A 15,701-nucleotide genomic window follows, 5' to 3' on the forward strand; every position below is an offset into this window, starting at 1 on the left:
CTTTATTTTGGGGGCTCCAAAATCACTGCAGATGGTGACTGCAGCCATGAAATTAAAAGACACTTACTCCTTGGAAGGAAAGTTATGACCAACCTAGACAGCATATTCAAAAGCAGAGACATTACTTTGCCAACAAAGGTCCGTCTAGTCCAGGCTATGGTTTTTCCAGTGGTCATGTATGGATGTGAGAGTTGGACTGTGAAGAAAGCTGAGCGCCGAAGAATTGATGCTTTTGAACTGTGGTGTTGGAGAAGACTCTTGAGAGTCCCTTGGACTGCAAGGTGATCGAACCAGTCCATCCTAAAGGAGATCAGCCCTGGGTGTTCTTTGGAAGGACTGATGCTAAAGCTGAAACTCCAGTACTTTGGCCACCTCGTGTGAAGAGTTGACTCATTGGAAAAGACTCTGATGCTGGGAGGGATTGGGGGCAGGAGGAGAAGGGGACGACAGAGGATGAGATGGCTGGATGGCATCACCGACTCAATGGGAATGAGTTTGAGTGAACTCCGGGAGTTGGTGATGGACAGGGAGGCCTGGCATGCTGCGATTCATGGGGTCGCAAAGAGTCGGACATGATTGAGCGACTGAACTGAATGGTTGATTATTGAAAATCATAAATATTAGTTGTCGACGACTCCTACTTGAACATTAAACAATGGTCACTCCCCCACCAAAAAGTACCCTGAACATACCGTCTAAATTACTTAATTTTCTCCAAGAAAACCTTCTGTCCTTTTCACGTTTTGGACCCTAAGTTTGTGGTTGTCTTTCATACACCGCTGCATCACTTAGTCTTTGAGCACATTAATATTCACAATATCTCTTTATGAAGAGATAGGGTCCTTTATTTCCCCTGCCTTTCCAGTAAATAGTTTCTCTCAATTTTGATATTCAATTTACTTATTGGTAATTTTTTATTCTGGGAGAAGAAGTTTGCCTCTCAGTATTATGCTCATAACATGTTTTCTTTATGGTGCGTGGCGGAAATTTTTCTCGCTAAGTAATTGTCCATTTATGTAATTGACGAGGTTGGTGGTAGTGCAAACAAGCATAATTAACATTCTTAGTAAATTGGCAAGTTGTAATTGAATTTCCAGGAAATGCTATGCCCGGTGTGGCTGAGCTGCAGGGTCCTCAGGTGGGTTAGGGCAGGAAAAGCTGTTTGGCTTCTGAGACCAGGAGCATTCAGCCTGTCCCGGGGAGAGGGTCAGCCTCTTTGTTGCTACATCCTGACGAAGAACATCGTAGCAACGGCACTGGCAAAGTTCTAGATTCCCTCCCCTGACTGCTCTTGGCACGTGGGTTATACACTGAGCATCAGCTGAGGTTTTCGTATTTCAGATCACAATTCTATTTGGCCCCAAATCTTGATTTATTAAGTGCTGCCCAATACATGTCATGCTTTTCCTTCCTTTTTTTCTTCTTTTAAAAAATTCCCTTATAATATTTTCATGCTCAGAAACCTGACGGACAGATAACAGGGCGAGAACTGCAACGCATTCTAAATTGCATGGTGGTAAAAATAAGTGATTCAGAATTCAGGGAACTAATGCGAATACTTGACCCTGGGTGCACCGGATGTGTCAACGCCAGCAGGTTTATGGAGCTAATTGAAGACAGCCCCAAGGTGAGTTTTGCCACAACTTCACATTTGCTTTTCTGTTTACGGTAGGAAACTTAAGTGTTGTTCGTGAAATAAGAGATGCAGGTGAGATATGGTTTAAATAGCTGAATGCACATTTTCCACCAGAGTTAATTTTAATTTTAAGTAAGAGTTGTGTTTAAAAGCTGTTTGATTTTAACTTTTAGTTTCTAAACCTGGATTCAATCCCTGGGTTGGGAAGATCCCTTGAAGAAGGGAAAGGCTACCCACTCCAGTATTCTGGCCTGGAGAATTCCGTGGGCTACAGTCCATGGGGTCACAGAGAGTCAGACACAACTGAGCAACTTTCACTTTTCTAAATCTCACTGAAGGATGAACTTTGACATTTCCAAAAACCTTTCCTTGAATGGCAGCACTTGATACACCAGATATAACTCCTTTTCACAGCCATTTCGATAGCACTGCTAGAACCTGCCTGCCCATGCAGGAGATGTAAGAGATGCAGTTTCAATCCCTGGGTCGGGAAGATCCCCCTGGAGGAGCGCAAGGCAACCTACTCCAGTATTCTTGCCTGGAGCATCCCATGGACAGAGGAGCCTGGCGAACTACAGTCTATGGGGTCACAGAGAGTCAGACTTGACTGAAGCGACTTAGCATGAATGCATTTGAAATAAAACAAAACAACTGCTTATTGCCTCTAGTGGCAAACACTTTTGGTATTTATTTCTTTTGGTTGAAAAGTTGATACTTTTGTTATTATTAATCCTTCTATTAAATCCTTCTATTAAAGCTAACTTTAATAGCTATTTAGCATTTTAAAATTTTAAGGACTTTGAAAAAATCGTATTAGTTTCAGATAATGCATGCCATGGACATTAGCAGAGTCTCATTGAAATGTTTGTTAAAGATTTCTTTTTACCAGGTACAGGTTAGCTTTTGGTTTAAATATTATGGTTTGTGTGCATTCATGGTAAGTTGCTTCAGTTGTGTCTGACTCTTTGGGAACCCATGGACTCCTGTGACCACCAGCCTCCTCTGCCCATGGGATTCTCCAGGCAGGAACACTGGAGTGGGTTGCCATGCCCTCCTCCAGAGGATCTTCCTGACCCAGGGATTGAACCCACGTCTCTTACATCTCCTGCACTGGCAGGCGGGGTCTTTACTACTAGTGCCGCCTGGGAAGCCCACCTTGTGCACATCCTAACCCACGTCACTGGGTCCTTCTTGAGCTTTTCGGAAGTGAGTCCCAGAGTCCTTTCACCTGCAGAAACAGAGAACTGCAGCTTCTCCAGGGTTCCCCGGTGGGACGCAGACTGTGGCAGCTTTTGTGCGTCATCGCCTCTGCCCATCACCACATCTCTGCACATTTTTGTTGTTCAGTTGCTCAATCATGTATGAGTCTCTTTGACCTCATGGACTGCAGCACGCCAGGCTTCCCTGTCCCTTACCATCTCCTGAAGCTTGCTCAAACTCATGTCCATTCAGTTAGTGATGCCATGCAACCATCTCGTCCTCTGTTGCCCCCTTCTCCTCCTGTCCTCAATCTTTCCCAGCATTTGGGTCTTTTCCAATGAGTTGGCTCTTCCCATCAGGTGGTCAAATTATTGGGACTTCAGCTGTAGCATCAGTCCTTCCAATGAATATTCAGGGATGATTTCTTTTAGGATTGACTGCATGTAGCCATCCTTTTTCTTCTTCCTTTTTTAATCAAATCCAATTTTTTTCTTTAAAAACAAAACTGTAGACATGTGAGAGTGTGCTTTCCACGTGGCCAGCATCGTGGTCAAGGCCTGCTCTAGATCAGACCCTGTCCGCCTCCGGGCTTGCAGTCCTCTAACGACTGTAGCCTCGTAGATAAAGCAGAATGTCCCAGCGTGGTTGACGGAGTGCCTTGTGGTCCAGCCTGGCCACGTCTCACGGGGTCTCCTCACCATCTTCTGGTCCTCGGCCTCCCCCGGCTCCCTCCACCAACCTCAGCATCGCAACTCCTGCCAGGATCCCCTTCCCACTCCCTCATCCAGGGCCCTTCAGTAGGTCTCAGCCTTCCCAGTGATCCCCCGGAGCCCTCTGATGAAGCCAACCTGCAGTCGTCAGCCTCACACGCCTGTTCCAGCCACGGGGTCACATTTGTATCATGACGCTGTCGTGCCTCTCGGAAGGCGGGGACTTCTCTGTTTTCACTGCCAGGGGCACCCTCAAGCATAGTCCAGTGCTAGGCGCCCTCACAAAGCAGTGTGCTGAGTGAATGTTAACATAAACAAATGGATTAGAAACATTGGAACCCAGAGATGTGCAGATAGAGAAAATTAAGATCACCGCTAATTCTCACATGGAGGAATTGTGTTACGTTTTTACTCACTCTTGCGTGTTCTTCCAAACCTTTATACCTTTATACACACACACACTAGTTTTTGCAGCTTCATTGACATATAATTGATATATAAAAGTACACAATTTAATATACAGTATACAATTTGATGAGCTGGACATATGTATATATATATATTTTTTTTCATATATGATATCTATTTTATTTTAAAATGAGATATGTAATTAGTGACTTTTAAATTTATCATCAGTTAACATATTGTTAACCCTTCAGTTCAGTTCAGTCACTCAGTCGTGTCCAACTCTCTGTGACCCCATGAATTGCAGCACGCCAGGCTTCCCTGTCCATCACCAACTCCCGGAGTTCACCCAAACCCACGTCCATCGAGTCGGTGATGCCATCCAGCCATCTTATCCTCTGTAGTCCCCTTTTCCTCTTGCCCCCAATTCCTCCCAGCATCACAGTCTTTTCCAATGAGTCAACTCTTCGCATGAGGTGGCCAAAGTACTGGAGTTTCAGCTTTAGCATCAGTCCTTCCAAAGAACACCCAGGGCTGATCTCCTTTAGGATGGACTGGTTGGATCTCCTTGCAGTCCAAGGGACTCTCAAGAGTCTTCTCCAACACCACAGTTCAAAAGCATCAATCCTTCGGTGCTCAGCTTTCTTCACAGTCCAACTCTCACATCCATACATGACCACTGGAAAAACCATAGCCTTGACTAGACGGACCTTTGTTGGCAAAGTAATGTCTCTGCTTTTTAATATGCTATCTAGGTTGGTCATAACTTTTCTTCCAAGGATTAGTGTCAGTAAAAATTCTGCTATGTAATATTAAAAGATACAGAGTATTCCCTATTGTTATAATCTAGGTGTTCATTATTTACTTTCTAGGTGATGGATTTTTTTCACGTTTGTTGTACTTTTTAAAATAAGCACAAGTTGAATGTTGTTGTCCTCATTTCCAGGCGGGGGCTGGTGGGCAGACACACCTGCTCAAGGCCTAATCTCTTGGTGAGTCAGGGACAGAAGTGAGAGCCCAGAGTCCGTCTGCCTCCTAAGCTCCCACTGCCTTTATGAGAGACTTGTATTTATACACATTTTCTGTTTCCCAATCAGCTGCACAAAATACCTGCCTATAAAGACACCAAGATGCCTCTCTTCCTGGCTTGGGATTCAGTAAGTAGCGCTTCCCTGTGTGGCCCCAGGGTGCTACCTCCCACCCCAGGTTACAAACATGCAACTTGGTAAATATCATTTTGTTTCCTGGTAGGTGGAAGAAATTATTCATGACTCGATTGCTAAGAATCTATCAGCTTTCTGTAATATGCTGCGGTCATATGACCTCGGAGACACAGGACTCATTGGGCGAAATAATTTCAAGAAAATCATGCGTGTATTCTGCCCATTTTTAACAACTGAACATTTAGTAAAGTAAGTTTTCAGGTAACAGAATTAGTTCATGTCACATTTTCCTTAAAGTCTGTTTGATAATTCTAACCCTTTTTCTACATGTTTTCTGCCATGTTAGGAGATAGTGCTGGTAATAGCTTGTAGTTATTGAGCCTGTACTAACTAAGCCTTGAACGCTGGTTGAGAACCTGGCACATATACTATATGATGAGTCCTCGCCACAAGTGTGTAAGGCTGCATTACAACTCCTTTTCCTGAGTAAGGAGATGGAGGCCTGAAGAAGTTCAGTGAGTCCTTGGAGACACACGGGAGTGAGCCCTGGCACCTGGGTCCCATCCTGGTCACCATGACTCCTATGGTCTTACTCTTCATATTGTGTACCTCCTAGGGCGTCTGGCTGTGACCAACCAGCCCATAAATGGTAGCCTGATTTATAGTTTATATATATGATTTATAGTTCATTTTAGTTTAAAACTTACTTTGTGGTAGCTGAGCCGAAGCTGGAGGGGACAGGGATATTAGAGAAAGAAAAGAAGGGTGTCCTGAAGGCTCCATGGGTCCTGCCTGGCGTCTGTTCCACCTTGCAGGTGGAGGGGCTGCCCCCTGCAGCGTTCCCTCACTGCAGATGACCTTGACAACCTGCAGGCTGGAGCGGGACTCAGGCGGGATGGCGCCTTCCACAGGCCACCCTCAGAAACAGGCGGCCAGTGCTCCCCACGGTGTGGGCAGCGATCTGGGAGATTCCTGTAGGAGGAAATCCCCAGGGTGTGGGCAGCGATCTGGGAGATTCCTGTAGGAGGAAATCCCCAGGGTGTGGGCAGCGATCTGGGAGAGTCCTGTAGGAGGAAATCCCCAGGGTGTGGGCAGCGATCTGGGAGATCCCTGTTGGAGGAAATCCCCAGGGTGTGGGCAGCGATCTGGGAGATTCCTGTAGGAGGAAATCCCCAGGGTGTGGGCAGTGATCTGGGAGATTCCTGTAGGAGGAAATCCCCAGGGTGTGGGCAGCGATCTGGGAGAGTCCTGTAGGAGGAAATCCCCAGGGTGTGGGCAGCGATCTGGGAGATCCCTGTTGGAGGAAATCCCCAGGGTGTGGGCAGTGATCTGGGAGATCCCTGTTGGAGGAAATCCCCAGGGTGTGGGCAGTGATCTGGGAGATCCCTATAGGAGGAAATCCCCAGGGTGTGGACAGCGATCCGGGAGATCCTGTAGGAGGAAATCCCCAGGGTGTGGGCAGCGATCTAGGAGATCCTGTAGGAGGAGATTCAGTGCATCACAAGGATGCTCTGTCAGCCCTTCCAAATGGGATGTTAAAAGTCTTATTTTTTTACTTTGCTTCATATTACATTGGTTTAAAGTGAACCAATTGTTGGCCTCTCAAGTCTCCTTTCTGTGAACACTCATAGCCCCTTTTCCCCGTGGCTTATAAGAAGTGGGAGCAAGGCTTTCCCCATCAGGAGGGGCTTTTGAGAGCTTGGTGTGCTGGGCCAGCTGTTTGCATCCATCCAGTTTACAAAACTCTTGGAGGAAGATCTGTTTGCTTGGCGGGGGGGGGGGGGGGGGGGGGGGGGCAGGAAGAAACAAAGCAAAGGGGAGAAGCAGGTGACAGCAAGTCCAGAGGCTGTTCTGGAGGAGCTCAGGGAGGGGCGAGGGCCTGGGCTGGGCAGCGGGCGGAGGCGGAGGCCACGTGGATGTCCGTGTCTGCAGGGCTGGCTTGTGACTGTGCTGTGTGCTCAGTCCCAGGGAAGAGGGGGAGAGAGAGAGAGAGAGATAGAGAGAGAGAGAGAGAGAGAGAGAGAGAGAGGGAGAGTGAGGGAGAGGGAGAGAGGGAGAGGAGCCCAGGACTGGCCAGGTGGTTCAGTTGTTCTTCCACTTGGTCTGCCACTCAGTGAGTGTTGCATGAGTCTCCTGCATCTGGCCATCCTGTTATATCAATAAAAAAAAGTGAAGTTGCTCAGTCGTGTCCAACTATTTGCGACCCCACCAGGCTCCTCCATCCATGGAATTTTCCAAGCAAGAGTACTGGAGTGGGTTGCCATTTCCTTCTCCAGAGGATCTTCCCGACCCAGGGATTGAATCTGGGTCTCCTGCATTGCAGGCAGACGCTTTACCATCTGAGCCACCAGAGAAGCCCCTGTTATATCAATCAGTTCAGTTCAGTTCAGTCGCTCAGTCGTGTCCAACTCTGCGACCCCATGAACTGCAGCACGCCAGGCCTCCCTGTCCATCACCAACTCCCAGAGTCCACCCAAACCCATGTCCATTGTGTCAGTGATGCCATCCAACCATTTCATCCTCTGTCGTCCCCCTTCTCCTCCTGTCCTCAATCCCTCCCAGCATCAGGGTCTTTTCCAATGAGTCAGCTCTTTGCATCAGGTGGCCAAAGTATTGGAGTTTCAGCTTCAACATCAGTCCTTCCAAAGAACACTCAGGACTGATCTCCTTTAGGATGGACTGGTTGGACCTCCTTGCAGTCCAGGGGGCTCTCAAGAGTCTTCTCCAACACCACAGTTCAAAAGCATCAATTCTTCGGTGCTCAGCTTTCTTTAATAGGTTTACAGAAATCCCTTCATTTACTGGCGGTGGTCGGGGGAGGGGCTGCGGGGATGTCTAACACGGGGAAAAGAGATGCAGAAGCGCCCAGCGTGGCGTGCGAGCACCAGAGTACCATGTACACACCGTTCTGGAAGCCCGGAGGGTGGGGCCAGGGCACGGAAGGCGAGCAGCTTCCCAGGGACGGGAGGCTGGAACCCGGAGAAGACAGGGAAGAGCCTTGCAGGACGTGGGGCAGCAGGGGACGCTCCCGCAGGACAGGTGGGCAGGATACATGGGGAGAGTGGCAGGGGCCCGCGGCACGGGGCAGGAAGGGCAGGCGAGAAGGACGGGCACCCCGCCTAGGGGACCGGAGTCATCAAGTAGGCAGGGTCCTCCACAAGGTCTGAGAGCTGCCAGGACAGAGGGCTCTGAAAATGCCCCTGCCCCGGTCCGCGGGCCTGCAGGGTACGGGTGCACCGAGTCCCTGTCGCCTCTGCCATGCGGCCCACAGCCGAGAAGCGGACCGGAGGGGCAACCGGAGGCCGCGAGAGGGTCTAGAGGGGGCGAGTTGCCACGCCAGGTCTGTGCTCTGTAAACACGGCTCTGGTTCCAGGGAGGGGAATGGGTGTAAGGGGGGCAAAGGGGAAGGAAGGGGCCGGAAGAAGGAGGGGCAAAGGACCGTGGGGCCGGCTGCTCTGGGCTGGTCTGGGCAGCAGAGGAACCCCCCGCTGACTCTGGACAGGAAGGCTGAAGGCCCAGGGCAGAGGGGTCTCCGGGGATGCCAGGGGCTGCTCGAGCCGCCAGGTGGGAGAGACAGGGCCACTGAGGGAGCAGATGGAGTTGGCCAGTCGGGGGTGAAAGCGCCAGAAAAAGGGCTGCAGAAAGAGGTGGGCCTCAGAGGGGCGTCCCGGCCGGGAGGAGATCCCAGCGTCCTCACACCTACCGCTTGCTCGTTTGTTTGTTCGACAAGCGTTTGTCTGGGGTCCACGGTGGACCAGCTGGCTGAGGTGAGCGGCCCTCGGGCAGGACCTGAGGCCACCACCAGGCAACCAGGGCCCCGGCTGGTCCCACAGCAGAGGAGGCCGAGAAGGTTGGGATGATGGGACCGGATGGGGGTGCCCGAGGCTAAGGGGGCAGGGGACCAGCGAGGTCAGAGGTCACAAAGGAAGCAAATGGGGTGAGCAGTTGAGTGGGGGGAGACCCAGCAGGTCCGCGGGATGCATGTGGAGTAGAGAGGGGAGGGTCAGGAAGGGAGTCAGCTGGCTTCACAGACAGGCTCTGTGTACCTGTGGGCTGGAAAAAGCCGGAGACTGCAGCCAGCATCTGCAGAGGAAAAGCAGATGGAGCCAGGGAGGGAAGAGGGGTTAAGGGGAATGCTGACCTAGGAGTCGCCTCTCCAGACTTCTCAGCATAGGGGGAGGCGAGATCAGTTGCTGAGGGGGGAGGTTGCAGGTGGAATAGGAGGCTTGGGAGTTGTTAAACGTTTGCAGCAGCTTCCAAGGGCCAACAGAGGGGAACCTCTTGAGGTCTCCATTTACTTGTCCCTAAAAGGAGGGTGTCGCCCAACGGCATTCATGTTCTACCTGAGTACACTTTATTTTCTTTATATCAACTCCTCTTTTTCTGAAGTATATTAATTTTTTAAAAAAAGGCTTTTCTTACATGTTAAAACAGCATCACTCGCTATAAAGAGGTTACACTAAGTCTGCCTTTCATGAAAACAGTATGATTAAATCCTAATGAGATGTCTCTGTCTGCCAAAGGCTCTGAGCAGAAGGCTTGCTATTGCCTTTGTTAAAATGTAGGTTAATAAATAGAAAAAAATATGAGTTATGTTTGATACCACTTGAAGTAAAAGAAATGCAAATTTGCAAACACGTGGAAAGACAGAGCAGAAAGGAGGAGAAGGTGGTTCTCGCATGTGTGCTGGTGGGTATGTAAATGACAAAGCCTCTTTGGAAAGAGATGGTGGCTCAGATGATAAAGAATCTGTCTGCAATGTGGGAGACCTGGGTTTGATCCCTGGGTGGGAAAGATCCCTGGAGAAGGGAACGGCTGCCCACTGCAGAATTCTTACTTGGAGAATCCCATGGACAGAGGAGTCTGGCAGGCCCCATTCTATGGGGTTGCAAAGAGTTAGACACGACTGAGTGACTGACACTTTCACTTTTTGACTTTGGTGTGATAAGAACCACCCCCTGCCCACTTTGTCGCTGTGGTTCTTCTAGAAATACGTACCATGAATACATGTGGAGGTTCAGGGTGTGTTTGGAAAACCACTGGCTGAACAGCCAGGGGTGTGGGTTGGGGTGGGGTGGGCAGGAAGTGAGGATGAACCCAAGCTTCTGGCTCAAGCACCTGGGGACTCAGGATTGTCATCTGAGCTGGGGGAGGCTGAGGGGAACAGTTTCTGGGGGTAGAAATCAGAAGTTTCATTTTAGACATGTTAACTTGGAAAGGAGATTGGTAGACATCTCACCACCCAGAGTGGCAGGTCACTCCATTCGCCCCCTTCTCCACCTTCCCCTGACCCCACCTCCCAGTTACTCCCCACTTGTCACCCAGCTCCACTTTTCATGGCTCCTGTCATTTGTTTATGTTTATTACCTGTGCCACCCACCAAGGAAGTAAAATGTGGAGACTTTGTCTCTTCCGGCTGAAGCCCCAGTACCTAGGAGTGGAAGAGTGCCCGGCTCATGGACAGGGCGAGGAAATGAATGAATGAATGAATGAGTGAACTTTAGTGGGTTGATCATGCAGGCACCTGGATTTTTGAGATGGAAGCCTTTCTATCCCTTCTCCATTATGTAACCAGTCTTTGTCTAAACTACAAAGTGAAGTCGCTCAGTCATGTCCGACTCTTTGTGACACCATGGACTGTCACCTATGAGGCTCCTCTGTCCATGGGATTTTCCAGGCAAGAGTACTGGAGTGGGTTTCCATTTCCTTCTCCAGGGGATCTTCCCAACCCAGGGATCGAACCCGGTCTCCCGCATTGCAGGGGCAGATGCTTTACCATCTGAGCTACCAAGGAAGTCCTATAGAGATGATCACATTAAAACCTTGCTTGAAGCACTCGGGTGTCCTCTTGCCATTAGGAAAACACCAGCTGCTTTAACAGAATGTGGCTTCCCGGCCCCTCAGGATCCTCAAGTCCCTCTGGAACTCGGGCTCTGTAGCCAGAAGGCCTGGGTTCAAATCCCAGCTTGGCCCTGAACAAGCTGTGAACTTGGGCAAGTGCTGAGATGAGAGCTGTGGTGAGGACCAAATGAGGTGATAGACACAAAGCCTGCCACCCAGGGCCAAGCGCACGGGGAGCTCTCATTTGCTGAGGCCATTCCTTCAGGTCCCAGCTCAGCGAGGCTGATGCTGAGCTCTCTGTTGTGTCCGGGTTTTCAGATGATCTGTTCCCTCCTTTCAGAACGAGCACTTCCCCAGCCTCTTGCAGCTCCGTGAGGTGGGCTTGCTCTGCATTGGGAGCATGGAGTCTTAACCACTGGACCACCTGGGGAGTCTCAAACTAACCCATGTTTAAATAATAAATTGGAAGAAATCCATCAAGTGTATACATCTCTGTGAACCCATCACAAGCTGTCAATCCAGACACTAAACTTTTTCATCGTCCTTAAAGCTTCCTTGTGCCCTTTGCAATCCCTCTCTTCCACCCACCTGGCACCATGTCACTGCAGATGACTTGGCATTTTCTAGGATTCTCTGTAAATGCAAGCCTACAAGATGCCAGGTTTTATTCACCAAGCATAATGTCTGTGCAGCTCACTCGCGCTGTTCTGTGTATCCACAGTTGGTTCTTGTTCATTGCGGAGTAGACTTCTGTTTTATGGCCTCCCCAGCCTTGTGGATCCACTCATCTACGGATGGGCATTTGGTTTGTTCCTAGTTTTTGCTCTTACAATGAAAGCCACAGGTATTATACAAGTCTTTGTGCAGACATACGTTTTTATTTCTTCCGGCCACGTGCCTATGGGTGGGATAACTGGATCCTCTGATGAGTATACATTTGGTTGCCCCACTGTCTTCCAAAGTGGGAGCACCACCTCGCACTCCACCAGCCATGGAGGAGACCTGTAGCCACTCACCTCCTTGCCGACACTTGGTAGGCTCCGTCTTATTTCAGCTGTTCTAATGGGCGTGTTCTAATTATTTTTAAAATTCAGACTCTGCAGTAAGTTTCAGGATATTGCTTCAGGAAGAATCCTTTACAAGAAACTTTTGGCATGCCTAGGAATTAATCGCCCGCCCACTGTCTCTCCAGTTTCCGTGCCAAAAGGTCAACTGTTAAACGAACATCTTCAAAAAGAGGAGCAGCTGCTGCCAGACCATTCTGAGAGGTAAAACAAAACAAAAGCATGTATTAAAACCATGGTGCCTACTGCGGGATATGTTAGTTGCTCAGTTGTGTCCGACTCTTTGCAACCCCATGCACAGTAGTCCACTGGACCACGCCAGTCTCTTCTGTCCATGGAATTCTACTGCAAGGTAGACAGTAAATATTTGTTGACCAAAATGAGTATTTTAAGTATTTTGGGATTTAAATAAGAAAGATGGCAAATGATGAATGCAGTGATTAGAGTCAGGGCGTTTTAGAGCAAGCAGAGATCTTAGGACTGTGCTGCTCTGACTTATTAACCCTAGGATTGAAAGCACTGAGGCCTGAGAGGAGGTCTGGGGACTGGCCTCACATTATTTGGGCTTCCCAGGTGGCGCTAGTGGTGGAGAACCCCCCTGCCTGGGTCAGGACGATACCCTGGAGAAGGAAATGGCAGCCCACTCCAATGGAATCCCGTGCACAGAGGAGCCGGCGGGCTACAGTCCATAGGGTCTCAGAGAGTTGGACACAAATGAAAGCGACTTTGCGTGCTCAGGTTATTTACAAACTTAGTGGACACCCTGGGGGAAGGACCCAGGACATTTGGCTCCCAAAGAACCCATCTGCCACTCAACTATGACCTCCCTGCAGTCACACTTACTTTTTTCCAGAGTTGTAGCTTCCTTACTGCTGTATAATATTTATTGCAAAATATACTCATAACACTGGTTAACATTTTCTAACATGAATGATAGAATTACTTAACTGATTGCCAGATTGAATCGTAACAGTAAAACATACTTAGTAAATCCATTAAAAGTCAGACTGATGAATATTCTCGCCCTTCATTTTGAAAAATATAGGTTTAGTCTAATGAAAAGATATTATTGTAACTTGCTTGTTCTATAGCTTGTAATAAATCCATAAGGAAAGGTAAAATGTAGAACTAATCGGCCGACTTCACTTTGTCATATCCCCTTTAAAAAATTCTCAACTGTAGAGCAATGGGAATATTTTAATGCTAAGGTGATGAAATTTGAATATCTGGGCACTTTAATAGTAGCTGCTTTATAGATAAGTAGAAAGATGGTATTTTAAGAGAAAGGTAAAAGATTCTATGAAGAGCTACGTCTGCCTCCCAAAAAAAGCAGTGAAAGAAGTACTGGCAATTTAACATTTCATCAAACGTGGGCATTCCTGGAGAGCTCTTAGAGCCGACAGAAGCAGCAGGTGAGGGGTCGAAGTCCATTCTCAGGACCATCTCATGGCTATCAAAACGAGGTCTAGGAGACTGCAGGAGGGCTGGAGAATAATTATCCTTCAAAGACACGTAGATTGTCACACTCAGACACAGAGCACACTGCATAAGATCTGTATTATATAAATTAAATTGATTTTGCAAATCAACTTGGATTAATTGTGGACATCCCTTCCTTCCCATGGCTGTCTGATGATCTTTGATCTGGGGACCACGAAACAGCCTGTTTAATTTAAGGCTGTGTAGCAGGCTCTGACTTTGCATTTTCCCAGTTCACTAAAGTATCCTTTCTCAGCCGTGTCTTCCCACTCACACGCCAGATTCAGCCAGCTCAAAGCACAGCTGAAAACCTCAGGGGTGATGCCAGCCCCTGCCCCAAAGCTCCCCACCTGGGCCTGATGCCTTGTGCTGGGACCTCGGCTGCAGAGGGGGAGCTTTACCTGACACAGTGAGACAGAGTGCTGGCCTGGCTCTGAAGCTACGAGCCACGGGTGTGTAGAAGTCCCCGAGTCCCTCCCTTGACCTCAGCATCTGTCTGCTCGTTTGTGAGAAGGGGATGGAAAACCCCCATGTCCTGGGTTGAACCATAGGTGGGTGAGGTCTGTAGCAGGGGTCCCCAACCTCCGGGACCTCATGCCTGGTGATCTGAGGTGGAGCTGATGTAATAACAATAGAAGTGAAGCGCACAATAAGTGCAGTGAGCTTAAATCACCCCCAAAGCATCCCTCCCTCATTCCATGGAAAACTGTCCTCCACAAAACCTGTCCACGGTGCCAAGAAAGGTTGGGGGCTGCTGGCTTACAGAAAGCGCGCTGCTGCACCTGTGCCTGCTTACGATTTTAGAGCCACGCCCGCTGAGAGCCAAGGTGCCATGACCAGGAACATGACCAAGGATGAAGTCATTGAAAAGCTCAAAAGCTGTATACGGCAGCAGGACCCAGCATTCAGAAAACGATTTCTCGACTTCACCAAGGAGCCTAATGGCAAAATTCACACACATGACTTCAAGAAGGTAGGAGGGCAAGGTTTCTCTGCGCTTCTTCCTTTCCTGAAGGAAGTTCAGTTGTCTTGCCGTGCTTGCTACCAGGCTCTAAAGGCACAAGCATTAAGTTTTTTTCAGTCAGGGTTTATTCCAGGGCAAAACGGATTCATTTCTAGGCATCTTCCGACAATGTAAAAGGATTCTTCTGGCCAAAAATGTCCTTGGCAACTTTCTTCAGAATATGCTTCTGATGTGAATGCGGCTGGGTTTTGATAGATAACCTTTCAAAACAAAGGGTTCATCGGTGCTTTCCTTGGCCATCCACCAAGGACCCGGCTCCGTGTGTGAGGTGGGGTGGTGGGGGGGCGGGGCGGGGCTGCTCAGCCCCCTGCCCCAGCCCTGCCAGCGAGGGGTTCCCGGGATGCTGTGATAACAGAGCTGCGGTTTGTGCCTCAAGAAAGTGGGGGGGGGAAAAAACTGGCAGTGAAAATGGGAAGCTCAGAGTGCTGATTTGCATGTGCTTATGGGAACTGGTAAGGTTCATGCCAGAAAGAACTCACTTTGAAGGGTTCTGCACAGACTTCTCAGGAATGAATTTGAACGATTGCTTAAAATTCCTATTATGATCCCCCTAGTTCATCATCTGCAGCTATTTTTAAGGGAAACCTTGCCTCTAATACGTAGTAGTGTCCGTGTGGACACCTTCAGAAGAAGGCAGTGAAATATATTTCCAATAAGAGAAATAATCATATTAGCAGCTGCAGTTTATCTAGTGCCTGCCCCCATGCCAAGTGCTGAAATGGGCTCTGTCCGAATCTCATTTCCAATCTTCTCATCGGCAGCAGTGTGGAGGGTGGGTGGAGGAGGGGACCGGCTAGTGGGGGGAGGGGGGAAGGGATTAGATGGCTGTGGAAACAGTCCAGACCTCCCCTTCCCCAAGCAAGAGATGCAGAAGTGGAGGATCTATGTTTGTGAGCCTAAGGGGCCTAGTGAGGAGACATGGGGCTAACGGGTAAGGGAGAGGAAAGAGTCAAGGATGGTTCCTCGAGTTCTGGCTGGGGGGCCAGGAACTGGTAACCAGCCATTGCCGACTGACAAGAGCAGCTTCGGTGGGTAAATGGGCAGGAATCATGGAACAATCCCAGGGCCTGGTCCCGGGTTCCACCCCGAATCACCTGGCAAATGGGACCTCTTTGTGTTTGACTCTGATTCTTTTTTTTTTTTTTTTTTTTAAACTTTACATAATTGTATTAGTTTTGC

General features: G+C 48.9%; 1 protein-coding gene across 1 annotated transcript in view; it reads left to right on the top strand.

Annotated features, from left to right (window-relative positions):
* EFCAB6 (EF-hand calcium binding domain 6) overlaps positions 1-15,701 on the top strand; it is a 258,271-nt gene that overhangs the window by 121,849 nt on the left and 120,721 nt on the right. Inside the window, exons 13-17 of the mRNA XM_055565985.1 lie at positions 1,460-1,627; positions 5,049-5,108; positions 5,203-5,363; positions 12,050-12,223; positions 14,303-14,471. Of these exons, the coding sequence (XP_055421960.1) occupies positions 1,460-1,627; positions 5,049-5,108; positions 5,203-5,363; positions 12,050-12,223; positions 14,303-14,471 (732 nt within the window). The remainder of the gene's footprint in view (positions 1-1,459; positions 1,628-5,048; positions 5,109-5,202; positions 5,364-12,049; positions 12,224-14,302; positions 14,472-15,701) is intronic.

The sequence above is a fragment of the Bubalus kerabau genome, chromosome 1, assembly GCF_029407905.1.
Source record: "Bubalus kerabau isolate K-KA32 ecotype Philippines breed swamp buffalo chromosome 1, PCC_UOA_SB_1v2, whole genome shotgun sequence".
NCBI lineage: Eukaryota > Metazoa > Chordata > Mammalia > Artiodactyla > Bovidae > Bubalus > Bubalus kerabau.